This window comes from Malaya genurostris, chromosome 3 (assembly GCF_030247185.1).
Source record: "Malaya genurostris strain Urasoe2022 chromosome 3, Malgen_1.1, whole genome shotgun sequence".
Taxonomy (NCBI): domain Eukaryota; kingdom Metazoa; phylum Arthropoda; class Insecta; order Diptera; family Culicidae; genus Malaya; species Malaya genurostris.
In genome coordinates, this window is record NC_080572.1 from 142,593,428 (window position 1) to 142,612,264 (window position 18,837).

Genomic DNA, 18,837 nt, shown 5'->3' on the forward strand with positions numbered 1-18,837 from the left:
AAGCGAATGTTGAACACATCTTTATACTAGTATGGGGTCGTGTGAAAATATGCCATGCGAAGCAGGGTTGCCATATATACAGGTTAATCTGTATTATTATTATTATTACTATCATTATTATTATTAGAATCATTCTTGCATACCGAAGATCGTCGATACATTTCAGACCAGGCCATTGCAGTTGTCTCGTACTGAAATTTCGAGAAGAATCAGATATCTTCGAACTTCATAGCTTCAATAAAAATAAACTACAAATTTGTCGTACCTAGCCTCCTATATTAGCAAATTAAAAAGGAATTATTTCAAGTTTGGAATATATAGTTGTAGAATATTAGCTGTTTAATGTAACTAATCTGTACTTAAATGTAGATGTATCGCTTCAAATTCTATTAGTGAAAAAAAGGAAAGCTTGTACAATTCATACAATCAATCAACTAACTGATATTCGGAAAAGTGATGGGAGCGTGTCAGTTTTTTCGTATTCACGACATCCAGTTATGTCTCTGACATTACTCACCCCCCTTTTTTTTCAACGCAAAAATGATTTCTTCGCATGTGAATTGAATATTACCAAGACTTACAATATCGCAAGGAACATCTCTGAGCCCGAATTCCATCTGAACAGGATCAACTGAAATTGTTTCGAAATCACTTAAGAAATGTTTAACGAACAAGTTGCAAATTCCAGTAGATGAATTTGAACATTCATTTCCAAGAGTCATAGTAGAAGGAAGGCCTACCTCCTAGAGTTTACTATTCACGAAAGATCAGAAACGTTTTGGATGTTGTTTAAGATCGGTTTGTGTTTGTAAAACATGTCTAGAATAAAGCAAGCGTTGTAGACCTTGTAGTTGTTACTAGCGAGACTGAATTCGTGCAGTTATAGGGTTGCGTCGAATTGTGTAATGCCGAAGTGCAGTTGCTCTTACGCGTTTCAGTGTACGAAGGTGCCGATTTGACCAAGGTGGGGTCGTGGAGCTGGTACATGTAGAATATACAAATATTTCAGCACATGTGTAAGCTTTTCTACCGCTACATTGACATCAGTTACATTATCAAAACCAGATGCCCAATCGATTGACTCTAATGAGCTATTTAGTCCGGTGAAATCGGTTTTCGAGAAGTTAAATTTCGAGTCTTCGACAGTATTGTTGAAGCAAAGTTTTTGGTAGCATGTCAATTCAGCCAGAAGAGGTGGATGATGAGGATCAATCCCAACGAGAGGGTCGACAGCTTGACGCACGTGACAATTCGCTAATGCTTCCTCGTTTCTGAACAGAAGATCTAGAGTACGATTCAATCTGTTTGTCACCATACTAATTTAAAAGAGACATCCCGTCTATTAGAGTGCAATTTGCTCCCGAAAGAGAGGAAGATGACGGATCGATGGTAGCATAACCGTGACTATTTGGAAAGCGAACAGGACTGCAGCTTGACTCTTGATCTTGATCGCAAGGTTTCATTAGTAATTTAAGGAATAAATTCGGAAAACTAATTGGGATCGACAGTTGTTGATAGAATTGGGCTTGGCTCTCCTGCGCAGTCTCATTACTCCATCGTAACGATGAACTGGTCCGGCAGGAATATATATATATATATATATATATGGATATATATATATATATATATATATATATATATATATATATATATATATATATATATATATATATATATATATATATATATATATATATATATAAATATATATATATATATATATATATATATATATATATATATATATATATATATATATATATGTATATATATATATATATATATATATATATATATATATATATATATATATATATATATATATATATATATATATATATATATATATATATATATTATATATATATATTATATATATATATATATATATATATATATATATATATTTATATTTATATAAACTAACTACCAATAGAATCGAAATTTTTCAATTTAAACGTGAATAGCAACAGCATTGAAGTATTTCAATAGTACACTATTGAAAAACCTGTCTCATTTGACCCATGTTAACACCAGCCAATCAGAACGCGTTCTGAGGAAGAGAACAAAACATCTGCTGCTGTACAAAAAATCGTTCGAGAAAAGTGTTCCGAACAGTGCTTAATATCGTTGTGAGTTCCACAATTTGGTCCTTATGATAGGCAGGAATAAATCCCGTACAGCATCCGGATAGTTTCTTTCAATGAAATGCAATTCCGAAATGAAATAATCGAAATTAAAATTCTATATGCTGCTATTTATTTAAAATTTAAATTTCATCAGTTTAGATTCTATCGCCACTGCGAGCAGAACGAAAAACAACGGTGGAGATATGATAAAGTCATCCTCCAATACGACAATGCTCGGCCTCACGTCGCAAAAGTGGTCAAAAAGTACCTGGAAAAGCTGAAATGGGAAGTCTTGCCCCATTAGCCGTATTCCGCAGATATCGCCCCTTCTGACATTTACCCATTCCGTTCAATGGCACGGCCTGGCAGATCAACATTTTCAATCCTTCGAAGAGTTGGAAAAATTGATTGCTTCATAGATAGCGTCAAAAGAGGGCTCCTTTTTTTCGACCCGGAATCCGAAAATTGCCTGAAAGATGTGCGAAAGTTATCGCTAGCGACGGACATTATATATATATATATATATATATATATATATATATATATATATATATATATATATATATATATATATATATATATATATATATATATATATATATATATATATATATATATATATATATATATATATATATATATATATATATATATATATAACTTTGCTTCCGCCGTTTTTTACAAAATTAAAAGCTTCATTGCGAAAAAGTGCTTACAGATGTATTATTCAAAGTATTGTCCGTCGCTAGCGACAACTTTCTCACATCTTTCCGGCAATTTTCGGATTCTGGCTCGAAAAAAGGAGCCATCTTTTGACGCTATCTATGAAGCAATCCATTTTTCCAACTCTTCGAAGGATTGAAAATGTTGATCTGCCAGGCCGTGCCATTGAACGGAATGGGTAAATGTCAGAAGGGGCTACATCTGCGGAATACGACTAATGGGGCAAGACTTCCCATTTCAACTTTTCCAGGTACTTTTTGACCACTATTGCAACGTGAGGCCGAGCATTGTCGTATTGGAGGATGACTTTGTCATGTCGCTCTTGATATTGTGGCCGCATTTCTTTTAGCGCGCGACTAAGGCGCATCAGTTGCGTTCGGTATTGATCTCCTGTGATGGTTTCATCCGGTTTTAGGAGCTCGTAGTAAATCATTCCGAGCTGATCCCACCAAAGCAAAACATTACCTTGGCGCCGTAAATATTCGGTTTTGCCTTCGATGAAGTAGCATGCCCGGACTTTCCCATGATTTTGTGCGTTTAGGATTATCGTATCGAACCCACTTTTCATCACCGGTTACGATTCGATGTAAAAACCCCTTACGATTTTGTCTTTGAAGCAGTTGCTCACATACAAAATGACGGCGCTCGATATCCCTCGGTTTCAACTCGTACGGCACCCAGTTTCCTTCTTTCTGAATCATGCCCAGGGCCTTGAGACGTTTTGAAATGGCTTGCTGACTCACTCCCAACGATTCGGCAAGCTCTTCTTGGGTTTGGCACGAATCTTCATCACGCAATGCTTCTAGTTTCATCTTTAAAGGTTTTTTCTCTTCCGCCACCATGTTTGTCTTCGACATCGAAATCACCATTTTTAAAACGCTGAAACCACTCCCGACACGTTCTTTTACTCAGAGCAGCATCACCGTAAGTTTCTGAGAGCATTATTGTAACAGAAAAGTAAAAAAGGCGGGTGGGTAATGTCAGAGACATAACACTTAACACTTCCGAATGTCAATTAGTTGATCAATTGTATGAATTATGCAAGTATTCCCCTTTTTCACATTTTTCGCAAAAACAAAGAAAGCTTCACTTGATTTCGATTACTGTGAATTTCACACAGCGAAAAGTGCACAAATCAAATCAAACAGTTCTATATTTGCACTAAACTGAGGATTTTTACCTTCGATTTGCGAACAACAAATCCTAATAGTTCATAAACAGACATTTTCGAGCGTGAATAATACGAAAACAAGAACAACTGTCACTTAAACGGCGATGACAATTCGTTAGGCACTGTACACACTCACTTTAAAGGCATTATCATCTATGTATTTTGACCAGCCTCAGCCGGTACATTGATATATATATATATATATATATATATATATATATATATATATATATATATATATATATATATATATATATATATATATATATATCTATATATATATATATATATATATATATATATATATATATATATATATATATATATATATATATATATATATATATTCGAACGAAATCAACACTTTTTTCAAGTAATTCTCTGCATGAATTTCATGTTACTTGTTGCTCATGTTCGAGTGCCATTACATTTGAATGTGAATGCGTGAAGATTTTGATGTCGAATGCTTAAAACATAAGACAAAAATGTGCAACTTTTTGACAGGCATGACAAAAACACGAATCCGTTCCACACTGTACTCACCTTCACTCATAAGCACACCACCAGGAGTATTGAATGCAACGCTCCGTGCCCGTGTTGAATAACAAACACCGAACGCAGCAGAAAAAGCACCCGTAGCGGTGGTCGTGTAATTGCAAGCAACGGTGTTTGGATTTACGGGCAGCACTTAAGTCGAGTGTGCCTGACTTCGGCAAATACCGAAGCCTTATACAGTTGCGTATACTATAATCGAATATACCACCACGGTATGACGAAAAATGCGTTTGAATGATTCATTCTTTTTTCGTCAATACGCGTTTGATTGAATTCAATTTATTGACAATATAACCAATGCATGGGTACTTTTCGATGCCTTCGCGAAATTCAAAACATTCGACTCCGATGTTTAATGAAACTGAAAACACGCGGTTTCGGTGTATGCCGAAGCTTGAAACACCAGCGCGGAAAATAAAACACCTACCAGCACGGTTTCTTCGGTCAATGCGTTTCGTGTTTCTCTTTATGCACTAGTAAGCAATGGCATTCTCAATACACACGGTGGCGGTGGCCAGCTTTACGACTTAGAACAATGTCATAACATCTCAGTTCGAAGTGACGCCATATTGATGTTTATATATGTTTTCTCAATAACCATTGTATTATCTGATAACTGCGGCAATTTTAAGTGCCAAACTTTTGAATAAAAAGTATTAAACAAAATAATTGCAAGAATCTTCGTTCAACGTCGTGAACTGATTGCTAATCTGACTTTGAACAACTTTTTAGAGATTGTGGGCAGTAAGTATATTCATATAACTCCTCGGTGAATTTTTCAAAACCCCGTATTATTTATTTAATTATTTCGTCAATCGAATATAGACTACATATAAAGTGACTGTTTCGTTTTGTTTACTTTCTTGTTTAATAATTACTAAACATTGCCCACAGTTTCGTCACAACTCTTTGTAAATGGAAAGGAGCCTGGAATTATCGAATACCGATTATTACTGGGGAAATAATGAAAATGTTTGCGATCGCGTCAAAACAAAGGAAAAGAAGGTAGACTTGCTTGCTGTTTTATTTCTATTTTTGTGACTCAAAAAATTTGTTTGTGTTTTCAGGCACTGGAATTATGGATCGTCAAACAACACCGTATTATTCATGCACGACAAGGCTTATTTGTCAGTCTTCGAAAATAAATCTAATCTGTATATAATATTTGCGTGGAATAAATCATATTTATCACGTTATTTAAAAGCTAATTTTGAATTGATGACATTTCAATAACAAAATGTCATGCATTTAATAAGAAAATGTATTCTATATGATAGTTAAGTCTAAAACCTGTTCAAATCTAAGAATTGTCATCAGTTTAAATCAGGCCCGTACCCAGGATTTCGTTTCGGGAGGGGCCCAAAGATAAAAAAATAATGTTACTGAAGATTGCTTATGTAGCTAATTCGCGGTGTGCCTTTTACGAGTGTTTTAACATACACTTTAAACTTCTCCACATTATTGTCTGAGACCTTCTAAATAGTTATACATCTGTTTTTGATTTCGGGAGGGGCCCGGGCCCCTTGCCCCCCCCCCTCTGGGTACGTGACTGGTTGAAATGTATATATCTAACAATTAAATCGTAAGTGTCAAGCCAATTGAATAATAAGTGTAATATATTTGTAATATATCTACTGTTGGATTAATGGAAATCAAATGTAATATCTATAGGTTTCAATATAATTCCACTTAAATAAGATTTGAAGCGTTTTACACTTGCAACTGAAGAGTCGAGTCATATGCGGCGAAATTAGGTGTAAAACACTTCGGCCTAACATGTCGATTTTTATCAGGGTGCTGCTTAGGGTTGTATCAGACCCTGTCAGCTTGGAGCGAAATCAATCTTCAGTTCAACAACGCCATCGCACGGCATCACATTCAACATATCATGTCAATTGTATAGGTGCGCAGCCCTGCTATTTTGGCGCGCACGAATTTGACATTTCTCTCCCCTACTTCTATGTATGAGATTCGATGCGGACTCACCTGAGGGCGACATGCTCGCCAAAAAGAATGTTTCCAATGATTTGTTCGGGAAATGTGAGAGCTGGATATCTCGTTAATATGATGTCTTTGGATTGCAACGCTGCCAACCGCACCGATTTTCGTACTCGATACATAATAATATAATATAGACATGCTATATATAGACATGCTCTTTTAAAATACGGATAATTCAATTTTCATATAGATAAATACCGATTTACAATTTTTGTGTTTCGTTACATAGTGTTGAACCAGGTGGTGTGACCTTTTTTTTGCTCTAAAAACCAGTCCACCCTCAATAGATTTTTCGAGATTGGCACATTGTCGCAAAGTTGATTTACCGACACCTGCCAATGAAAAATAGAAGTAAGGAAAGGAGGATTCTTTCGGAAATTTTCATATCGGCAGTAGTGATTTGCAACATTTTTATCGATTATTCAATAGTACAAATATATATCAGCAATAAAAGAACATTCGGAGTAGAAGAAAATCGATTTCAATGTGATTACTACTACTTTTTTTAGTGTAAACTACGATTGAACATGGAAAATCTTCAGAAATGTGTGAAATTGGGTAAGGTTAGGATTTTTCGGATCAACATTTTTTTAAACAGAAACCAGTGTAATGTTGATTTCTCGAGTACTAGAATGTATAGCGATCAAGTGCTATTTATTTTGGATACTTTATTTGTTATTTCCAGTCATTTGAAAAATGGTATCAAACCAAGTTTAATGCTCTATTCTGAATAAACGGTAGATTTCGCCCAATGAACTAAAATCAACATTACCACCTCAGAGTAAAAACTTTTTCTTCAACTTCTACCAAAGATAAATAATAAAGACATGTATGTGCCTACAATAATTTAAACAATTCTGGTTCGCACCCGGTACTTTCTAAAATGACCGCACTCACCGCTTGGTATAGCGCGAAATTAATTGCATTGTTATCACTTCGATTAAAGTGTGCCATGAGTAGGGCAGAATCAAATGTCAACATTGTCACTCATTTCGATACCATAATATCAAAAGACAATTGTTAAAAATAACCAACAAATTAAGCAAAACGAATCGTAAAACGAAAAAATACGGAAAAGCACGAAAAATGGGCATCCAAAGCCAGGTCATCATGCTCATTTCTTCCATAAACTCGTCAACCGTAGATTTTGATTTTTTAACATTTATGCAATCTACTCTGACTTTTTCCCATTTAACTGCTATAATTCATATCTGCTGTAAACTGTCCTCTTGCTATTAATTTAAATACACGAGAGATCATGGTGTTAGCTGATTACATCAAAACAAACAAAATATTAAGTGTACCATAAAATCTCAATATATACAAATGAGCTAACGAATCGAAAGGTTCTCACGGTTTGACATTTCGACCGTCCCACGACAAAAGGGCCTAACTGCAAATGACAGTTTCTCTTTGTTTACTTTTTCTTTTACGATTTACCGAACAGATTTTATATTTGACGCTTTACTCTTCGCTAAACTTTCAAGGTAAAACTACAAGCTTTTGATTCATATTGGAAACTGTAGAGAATTTGCAATAATGGCTTCGTAATAATTAAAAGAGAAAGTAAACAAAGAGAGGCTCTCATTTGCAGTTAGGCCGACGACACGACCTGCCACTCGTCTATCGAAACTGTATCGCAAATTTAACTATCCCTCAGTAACTGGTAATGTCAAAACGAAAATGCCTGAAAAACTATTGAAACTGGCAACACAAGTTAATAGATTATTGATTTTAAATAACAGTTACCATAACCTTGGTTACTGCATATTGGAGACTTGGGAAATGTAAACAAAACAAACTGCCTCGAGTGGAATTATTATTTATTTTAATCGGATAGAGGTCTTCGTTAAGGCTTGCTGGTGCTCGAACATATTACAAATGACTTCCAGACAATTCAATATTCATGGATGTTTGTTAAATAGTTCAACGTAACCATACTTAGATCTATAATGACTATCTGCTATGTAAATGAGTTTTTAAATGGTGTTAAGTTTTGCAGTCATTCAATCCGTCATTGCGAAACTTTTTATCAGTCCTATCATCAGAATTTGGTATTGAAAGCATATTTGTTATTTTCTAGTGATTTGAGCTCTTCGCAAAGTGCGTGTATACTTTGATGAATATGAAAGGAACTTGAACAGCACGGGAATCTAATTTCTCAATATATTAGATCTGATCGAAATTATAGGTTTTGAAGTGCACATAGAAAGCCAACAGTGCAAACAGGTCTCCTTCAAATAATTTGATTATTTGTGTCTCAAACAGAAACCAGATTGTAACTACGGTCTACCGTAAGGCTGCTGGAACTTGTCGAAGTAGTCGAATGTAAAGAGTGTCGGATAGAATTTATCATTTCGTGAAGACTGGTACTAACTTCCGGGTTAGTTGACAGTATGTTAAACAAAAGTGATGTGTTCCGAAAACTCGACTGGTTATTTCTAAAAAGAAAGACCATCATCATGGATGAGTTAGATGACTACACTGAAGATAGAGCTAATGGGTAGTTGTGGATGATATATGACGATGTGGATGTGGATGACGCATCTCTGTCGCAACACTACTTCTAGTACCAGATTTAGTTATTGTACTATTGTGGTCGGTGTAAATCTAAAAAGAACGTTGAAACAAAATTTAAATTTATACAAACGTTTCACAACTTTCTCAAATGATTTGTTTATTTATAATTGCGCTCCTTGGTAACTAGTTCATAGCAACTTAAACAGTGTTGCTCAAGAAGTTTATTTTCATGATTATCGAGGGGTCGCTATATTTATGGTAACTGGCGGTAAATCACTCACGAACACTTTTTGTTCAGATTTTTCTTCGGAGTGCCTGGTCGTGTCGTCGGTTAGGCCCTTTTGTCCTGGGACTATCGATTTGTGTTATAAATGTGATTATGGGAACTCAACAGTGCAACCAGTTTATCACCATTGTTGCCAGTTTCATGGCGGACTGTAGATGTGCGCCAAAAAAGATCGTGACTATCATGTCTGGAAATTCGTTTGTGCTTCTACTATGATTTTTCAAATGAATTTGCCCGTTTTCAAAAGAAATCGTTGAAAAGGTGGAGTAATTAGAAATTTTCCTACCGATTTGAGAGCTCTTGCTGAAAGTATCATCTCTAAACAAGCAGCGCCTCTACATTTCAGTTTTGCGACAATATGCCAATAGATGATGTACAGATTGGTTGTCCACCGAATATAGATATTTAAAAAAAAGGCGGGTGGGTAATGTCAGAGACATAACTGGATGTCGTGAATACGAAAACAACTGACATGTTCCTTAACACTTCCGAATATTAATTAGTTGATCAATTGTATAAATTATGCAAGCATTCCCTTTTTTCGCATTTTTCACAAAAACAAAGAAGGCTTCACTTGATCTCGATTACTGTGAATTTCACACAGCAAAAAGTGCACAAATCTAATCATACAGTTCTAGATTTGCACTAAACTGAGGTTTTTTACCTTCGATTTGCGAAGAAGAAATCCTAATAGTTCTTTAGGAAACTTTTAGAAACTTTTAGTTGTCCTCTTTTCGTTGTTTTTTCACCAATGCAAACAACTGGTAGCTGTGATGTAATCGCTCTTGTCGGAAGCGAAACTAGCTTTGCAAACGATACACAATACATCTGCTCGCATTGGCGATAGAATCCAAACAGATAGCATTTTTGTTAAGAGGTTTCTTTTACGTGATTTCGTTTGTAGCTTTTTCACTAATAGGCGGTCCTAACGGCTATAAAAATAGCAGCATATAGAATTTTAATGTCGATTATTTCATTTTGGATTTGCATTTGATTGAAAGAAACTATCAGGATGCTGTACGGGATTCATTTCTGCCTTTCAGAAGGACCAAATTGTGGAACTCACTACGATATTAAGCACTGTTCGGAACATTTTTCTCGAACAATTTGTTATACAGCAGCAGATATTTTGTTCTCTCCCTCAGAACGCGTTCTGATTGGCTGGTGTTGACATGGGTCAAATGAGACAGGTTTTTAAATAGTGTACTGTAGAAATACTTCAATGATGTTGCTATACACGTTTAAGTTGAAAAATTTTAATTCTATTGGTAGTTAGATTATATAAATCCTTTCACAGATCACTGAGCTATGAGCTTTGAGCTTTAAAAATACGAGAAAGTCAAACGCGCCTTATGAATTATCCTCTTTGATACTTGTTTATACCAAACATTTCAGAAAATTTTAATTTTGAATTGTTTGAGATTATGTCACGCAACTGAAAATTTTATCATAAAATTGTGATCATATTTCCGATGGCATGTAGCAAAAATTTTGTTGATTCGTTAGATACAACGCGAGATATTCACGATCAAAAACTTATCACTCTCTCAGAGGGTTAATTTTGAAAAGGCGCCCCACAGTAAAGTAAGTCGTATTCACGACAAAAATAGTTGGCAGCTCAGGTTGTGTTTCCTCCACGCTTACTTGCGGCTACTCAGTGAGTGAATCAAAAGTACTCATTTTCGGCAGCTGTGAACAGATGGCAAAAAACGAGCAGAATTTAAAACTATCACTGATGCAAAATTACCTAGTCGCGCCGACCGACATTTTCATGTGTGAAATTTTCGAGTGTTTTTAGAATGGAGAAAATATAAAGTTTTGTGGACAGGTAGTCGTATCAGGCTCTAGTTGGTAAGTAAAATACATTATGTTTATGCATGTTTACATTGTGAAATATAAGTACATTGTGAATAGATTTCCAATGTCCCGTGCGTGGTTGCCTGACGGTAACGGACACTTCCATCAGAAATGCTGTAGACGTATATTTCAAAGCGTTCACCGTCTTCGGTATAGAGATTCCAACACGAGTCAGAATGCAGCACGATGTTATGTCCAATTAAGTGTGCAAAACTAGCCATAGTACTCGAAAAACAGTTAATACAATCGCCAGCGTATTACAGGAAGCTATGGAAATCCAGCAGATGTAGAGAATTAAAGAACTAAAGAAAAATAAACCTTCCAAATAATAATTTTCTTTTAATTTATTGAGAAATCGTTGAAAAATTGAATACATTTATTCTTAATTAAATAATGCACGCTTAAAAATAGTTACTCAAAAATGAGTAAGATCTCACTCATCTACAGAAAAAGTGGAACAACTCTAATTTAGAGTAACTCCGAAGTTACTCAAATTTGAGTTCTTCCACTGGAAACGATATTTGGGTAAAATCTACTCATTTACTGAGTAATACTTTATTCGTACATGTACAAAAACAGAGTAACTATCACTCAAATTTTGTGTGAAATTTTATTTCACATATACAAAATTTGCAAAAAAATTGCTCCTTTTCTGAGTGTAATGTATTAAAATGTTAAATAACTGAACTCAATACTATATCAAGTGGTGGTCGCTTGGAGTAGTGTGTTATGCTCAGGCACCAATCATACACTTATTCCTCATAAATGACATTTGAGCATATTCGTTTCCATTTTAAAGCACAACACGAAGCTGATCATTCCGGTTTTTGCAGACACAACACCGTTTGTGTTGATCGACTCACCCTCGAAATACGCGTCTCACTAACAAAAAATACAACCTGTTGCTACAAATGGTTATTGCAACTTTTAGACTTATCGCGAATGCGAATAGTAACTATAAAACGAGATTTTGCGTTAAACTCAAATTTTTAGTAGGAGTTACTCAACATCATTGATGATAACTACTCAATTTTTGACGTTTCCATGTATCATTTGAAAATGAGTAACTAGTACTCAAACTTTGAGTAACTTTTTCTAAGCGTGTGAGTGTTTCCTACTCAGTTACAAATGTCAACAAAAGAAAATAAGTTCTACTCACATTTTGCGAAAAGCTTATTTACCCAAAATTGCATAATTCCCGTTCTACTCAATTTTGGGTAGGTATGGCTTTTGCGAAATTGGGTGACTTTTGACTCAATTTTGAGTTGCTACAAGTAAGCGTGTCGACAGCGCTAAAATAATGACATTGTCATTTTCGTTGACTTACACGCTTAGAAAAAGTTACTCAGAGTTTGAGTACTAGTTACTCATTTTCAAATGATACATGGAAACGTCAAAAATTGAGTAGTTATCATCAATGATATTGAGTAACTCCTACTCTATAATGGGATACGTAATTCGGACGGATATGATATACACTCGTTTATATTAGAGAGAAAAACAAACGTGTATTGATTGGAAGAAAGTTCGATTGTTAATGCTGAACATCAAGTGAAAAAAACTCTAGAAGAGACTGGTCGCCGATGGCGCCAAAAGAAAAAGCTCAAGCACAAATGTCATTAGCAGGGCTGTGTTGTTACCCGTTACTGAAATTGTCTCCCTTCACTCTAAATTTGAGTTTAACGCAATAACTCGTTTTCTTGTTACTATTCGCAAGATCAGTCTAAAAGTTGTAATAACCATTTGTAGCAACAGGTTGTATATTTTGTTAGTGAGATCGCGTATTTCGAGGGTGAGTCGCTCAACACAAACGGTGTTGTGTCTGCAAAAACCGGAATGATAAACTCCGTGTTGTGCTTTACAATGGAACCGATTATGCTCAAATGTCAGTGTATGATTGGTGCTTGAGCATAACTGTCATGTATGTTAATTTGCGATTGACACACTACTCCAAGCGACCACCACTTGATATAGTATTGAGTTCAATTACTTAATATTTTAATACAATACACTCAGAAAAGGAGCATTTTTTTTTGCAAATTTGGTATATGTGAAATAAAATTTCACTCAAAATTTGAGTGATAGTTACTCTATTTTTGGTACATGTACAAATAAAGTTTTACTCAGTAAATGAGTATATTTTACCCAAATATCGTTTCCAGTGGAATAACTTAAATTTGAGTAACTTCGGAGTTACTCGAAATTAGAGTTGTTCCACTTTTTCTGTAGATGAGTGAGATCTTACTCATTTTTGAGTAACTATTTTTAAGCGTGTAGGCTGTGAACCAGTACGCGGTTAATTTTAACTTTTGGTTAATACTTTAACGACCAAGGGAAATATGTTTCCCATTTATAAACATCGTTATAGATTCTTCAATTACTATTAAATCGATGTTTTCTTTTACTGAATGTTAAAGAAAACTGTTTTTCCAAGGCGACAAGTGTGTTTCTGAACGAATAAGTAAAAAGAACTATCAATCTTTATTGCACAAAAACAGTTTGTGCAAAATGACGTATAGAAATTAGAACACATAATAAATGTGTTATGTGCAACGTTCACAAATACATGAAATCGTTTCGTAGAATGCCATAACTAACTATTTATTTTACTATTCTGATTTATTTATAAATAAATAAATCAAAGCAATAAATTAAATTACGATATAATAATCCTAACTCTTTTTAATTTATTTCTAAGAATCAGGGAAAAATATTTCCCATGAAATTATAGAAACCTTATGCACCCTGCCATGTTTATCTGGTGATATTCTCTTAATTTGCACCCCCAATAACTAAAGTATTGTCTTATACTGACATATTTCGTCCTGCACATCTTATGGTCGTGAAGAGGTTAAAATCTGACACTTGAGTGGTTATTTTGTGTCGAGTAGTTAAATTTAACTAAAACTGCGACCCATTTCAAAATTTGACGGACGGAAAGTTATTTGGGTTTGTTTTCCACTGGCAATAAATTCAACTACAGAATTAATATTAGAATTTTCATTGCAAGATTTTTTTCAGTGTCGGAAAATAACTATATATCAATAGTTTCAGTTGTGTGACATAATCTCAAATGATTCAAAATTCAACTTTTCTTAAATGTTTGGTATCAACGTGTATCAAAGAGGAAAACGCATGACGCGTGTTTACCTTTCTCGTATTTTGAAGCTCATAGTTCAGTGATCTGTGGAAGGATTTATATAATCTAACTAAGTGTTTCAATTGTACACTATTGAAAAACCTGTCTGATTTGACCCATTGCAGCACCAGCCAATCAGAACGCGTTCTAAAGGAAGAATACCAAATATCTGCTGCTCCATCGATATAAAAAAAGAACATTTCCCTTTTTTATCGTTTTCTGAGCAACGGTTGGTAAACGACTGGACAATGCGCAATTCAGGCCCCAATGTGGTTCTTAGACTCTTGTCCAGTAACTCCTATCCCTACCTCCCCACGGTGCCAAGTGGGGTACGAGTAACCATAGGAAAGATCGGGTAACCAACCCCGGTGGGACCTTGGTCGTATGCTGACAGGGAAGGGGGGACTTGCCTTCCCCCCTTCCAGACAGAGAGCGAGCCTACCCGAGCGTCTGTTCCCCATGTTGAGGCGGCTCGAAACAGCGTCTGTTCTCCATGTTAGGAGCGGCTGATTACCGTCCTTGTATCAGTGTGGGACTCTAAACAGTGCTGACACGATGGGCCTCCGGCGAGACAGGAGGTTGGTGCAGGGCTAACAAGCCGCCCGGAAAACACTTGTTACGAATAATCAGTATATAAATAAGACTCGGAATAATCGGCAAAGACCTACGCGACGAAATAAGGACTACGATTGGAAGCTTGGCACATGGAACTCCAAATCGCTTGGCTTCCCAGGATACGACCGAATGCTGCATGATGAGCTTCAAATCCGCGGCTTCGATGTCGTAGCACTGCAGGAACTTTGTTGGACGGAACAGAAGGTGTGGAAAAATGGACATCGAGTGGCTACCTTCTACCAGAGCTGTGGCACAACCAACGTTATAGGAACGGGATTTGTAGTGTTGGGCAAGATGCGCCAGCGCGTGATTGGGTGGCAGCCAATCAGTGATAGAATGTGCGTATTGAAGATCAAGGGCCGTTTCTTCAATTACAGCATCATCAACGTGCATTGCCGCATGAAACGAGACCCGATGGCGAGATGGAAGCATTTTACGCGCAGTTGGAACAAACCTACGACAGCTGCCCACGGCGGGATGTAAAACTCGTCATCGGCGACATGAATGCTCAGGTAGGCCGGGAGGCAATGTACAGACCCGTGATCGGGCTGGAGAGCCTGCACGCGGTAACAAACGACAACGATCAACGATGCGTAAACTTTCCAGCCTCCCGAGGAATGGTAGTTCGAAGCACTTTCTTCCCCCGCAAATATATCCACAAAGCCACCTGGAGATCACCTGATCAACATACGGAAAATCAAATCGACCACGTTCTCATCGACGGGCGATTCTTCTCCGACGTCATCAATGTCCGCACCTACCGCAGTGCCAATATTGATTCTGACCACTACCTTGTCGCGGTTTGTATGCGCTCAAAACTATTGACGGTGCACAATACTCGTCGCACAGGAACGCCGGGACTAAATCTCGAGCAGCTACGTAGCATTCGTACTGCAGAGGAATACGCGCAACAACTGAAGCTAGTGCTACCAACGGAAGAGCAGCTTGGCACGGCGACTCTTGAAGACGGCTGGAATAGCATAAGGTCCGCCGTGAGTAGCACTGCTGCAACCGTTGTAGGTACGAGGTTATCGAGTCGAGGAAATGACTGGTTCGACGGCGAATGTCAGCAGTTGGTTGAAAAGAAGAATGCAGCAAGGGCGAAGATGCTGCAACACCGCACTTGAGCGAACGAGGGACGATACAGCCAGGCACGGAACTGACAGAACACGGTTTTCCGGAGGAAAAAGTGCCACCAGGAAGACCAAGATCGCGAAGCGATGGAACAGCTGCACCGCGCAAATGATACACGGAAATTCTATGAGAAGGTGAACCGCTCACGTAGAGGCTATACGCCACAGGCCGAAATGTGCAGAGATACCAGTGGTAATCTTCTCACGAACGAACGTGAGGTGATCGACAGGTGGAAGCAGTACTATGACGAGCATGTGAATGGCGAAGCACAGGATACAGAGAACGCCACAGGAATCAATCTGGGTGCACGCTCAGCCGACGACAGATTCCCAGCACCTGATCTGATGGAGATAAGTGAGGAGATCGGCAAGCTGAGGAACAACATGCTCAAACATGGAGGAGAGGCACTGGCTAGAGCGCTGCACTGGATGATTTCCAAGATTTGGGAGGAGGAGATTCTACCGCAGGAATGGATGGGTGGAGTGGTATGTCCCGTCTACAAAAAGGGCGATAAGCTAGATTGTTGCAATTACCGCGCAATCACATTGCTCAAGGCCGCCTACAAGGATCTCTCCCATGTCCTTTGCCGTCGTCTATCACCAATAGCTAAGGAATTCGTAGGGCCGTACCAAGCAGGATTTACTGGAGCCCGCGCCACTACGGATCACATATTCGTGATAAGACAAGTACTCCAGAAGTGTCGTGAATACAACGTATCCACGTATCACCTATTCATTGACTTCAAAGCGGTATACGACACAATCGATCGAGAACAGCTATGGCAGATAATGCACGAATACGGTTCCCCGGATAAACTGACGTGATTGGTCAAAGCAATGATGGATAGAGTGATGTGCTACGTCCGAGTATCTGGGACGCTCTCGAGTCCCTTCGAATCTCGGAGAGGGCTACGTCAAGATGATAGACTTTCTTGTATCTTGTTCAATATTTCCCAGGAAGGTGTGATTCGTAGAGCGTGGATCGACACGAGTGGCATGATCTTCCGAAATTCCGTACAACTTTTTGGCTTCGCTGACGATATTGTGACACGTAACCTTGAGAAGACGATGGAAACCTACAGTCCGAAGCTAGGCGTATCGGACTGGCCATAAGTGCGTCGAAAACAAAATACATGAGAGGAAGAGGCTCTAGAGAAGAAACACTACGCCTCCCATCACGAATATTGGTAGACGGTGACGATATCGAGGTGGTTGACGAGTTCGTGTATTAGGGCTCACTGGTGACCGCCGATAACGACACCAGCAGAGAAATTCATAGACATATTTTGGGAGGAAATCGTGCGTACTTTGGACTCAGAAAAACCCTCCGAACGAGAAAAGTACGGAACCGCACGAAATTGACCATCTACAAAACGCTCATTAGACGACGTATGAATCACGAATTGCAACAGCTGCTAGGAGAACCACCCATCGTACGGACAGCTAAAATCGGACGTCGACGATGGGCTGGGCATGTCATAAGAATGTCGGACGACAGCCCAGTGAAAATGGTTCTTGAATCTAATCCGACTGGTACAAGAAGAAGAGGAGCGCAGCGAGCAAGGTGGATCGATCAAGTGAAGGGTGCTCTCAGAAGCATCCGTGCCTTGAGTGGCTGGCGACGAGCAGCCATGGACCGAGTTTTGTGGAGACGTATGCTTGATACAGCAAAGGACACCCCAGGCCTATAGCTGTTAGGTAAGGTAAGTAAGCAACGGTTGTCGATGTAACATCGGGCCGGGCACACAGCGAAACCACACCAAAAGCCTGCCAGCTGAAGTCATCAGTGAACACGCAAAGCACCATCTCAGATCTAAATGCAGATCTTCGTAACAATTAAGGAATTAATTAAGTTTTCTTACCAAAAGCATGGAAGTTGAAAATGTATGCGCCGCCACTAACACATTCAACGGTAGCGCTCTCGCAATACGAAAATGATAGTATTGATGTAAAACACACGGCTTGCCAAGCCGATTTTATTTCTCTCTCATTTCGTTACGTTACGTTACCAGGAAACTGGAGCAGAAAAAAATGGCGCGTGCATAGAAATCGACTTACCTTCACGAAAATAACATTCACTTCATTTTTATCGTGACAACACCTGTTTTTATGCACTAATCGCATCTAAATTAAATTATCTAGACATTGTCAGGGTAGATTTTTATGCATGCTTTTGAAGGCGAGATATTCAATGAACAAGTTGAAAGACGGTGTTTTCAACTATGCAATTCTTCCTTCAGAAAAAGGTGGGTAGTTAATGTCAGAGACATAACTGGATGTCGGGAACACAAAAAAGATATGAGATGGTTCTTGGCGTGTTCACTGATGACTTCAGCTGGCAGGCTTTCGGTATGGTTTCGCTGTGTGCCCGGCCCGATGTTACATCGACAACCGTTGCTCAGAAAACGATACAAAAATGAAATGTTCATCTTTTATACCGATTAAGCTGCAGATATTTCGTTTTCTTCCATTAAAACGCGTTCTGATTGGCTGGTGCTGAAATGGGTCAATTCAGACAGGGTTTTCAATAGTGTACAATTGAAACACTTCAATGTTGTTGCAATATAAGTTTCGAGTTTAAGTTTAGATTATATAAATCCTTCCACAGATCACTGAACTATGAGCTTCAAAATACGAGAAAGGTAAACACGCGTCATGTGTTTTCCTCTTTGATACTCGTTGCTACCAAACATTTCTGAAAAGTTTAA

General features: G+C 37.8%; 1 protein-coding gene across 15 annotated transcripts in view; it reads left to right on the forward strand.

The window, feature by feature from the left end:
• The window catches only part of LOC131437703 (voltage-gated potassium channel subunit beta-2), a 565,459-nt gene that overhangs the window by 92,584 nt on the left and 454,038 nt on the right, over window positions 1-18,837 (forward strand). For 8 of the 15 annotated variants that reach the window (XR_009230813.1, XM_058607211.1, XM_058607208.1 and 5 more), the window contains one exon: window positions 5,473-5,583. The exons of the other annotated variants lie outside the window; for them this stretch is intronic. Coding sequence is in view for 7 of the 8 variants with exons in the window: in XM_058607211.1 (XP_058463194.1) it covers window positions 5,473-5,583 (111 nt within the window). In the remaining variant the exon portion in view is untranslated. The remainder of the gene's footprint in view (window positions 1-5,472; window positions 5,584-18,837) is intronic. 15 annotated transcript variants of the gene reach the window in all.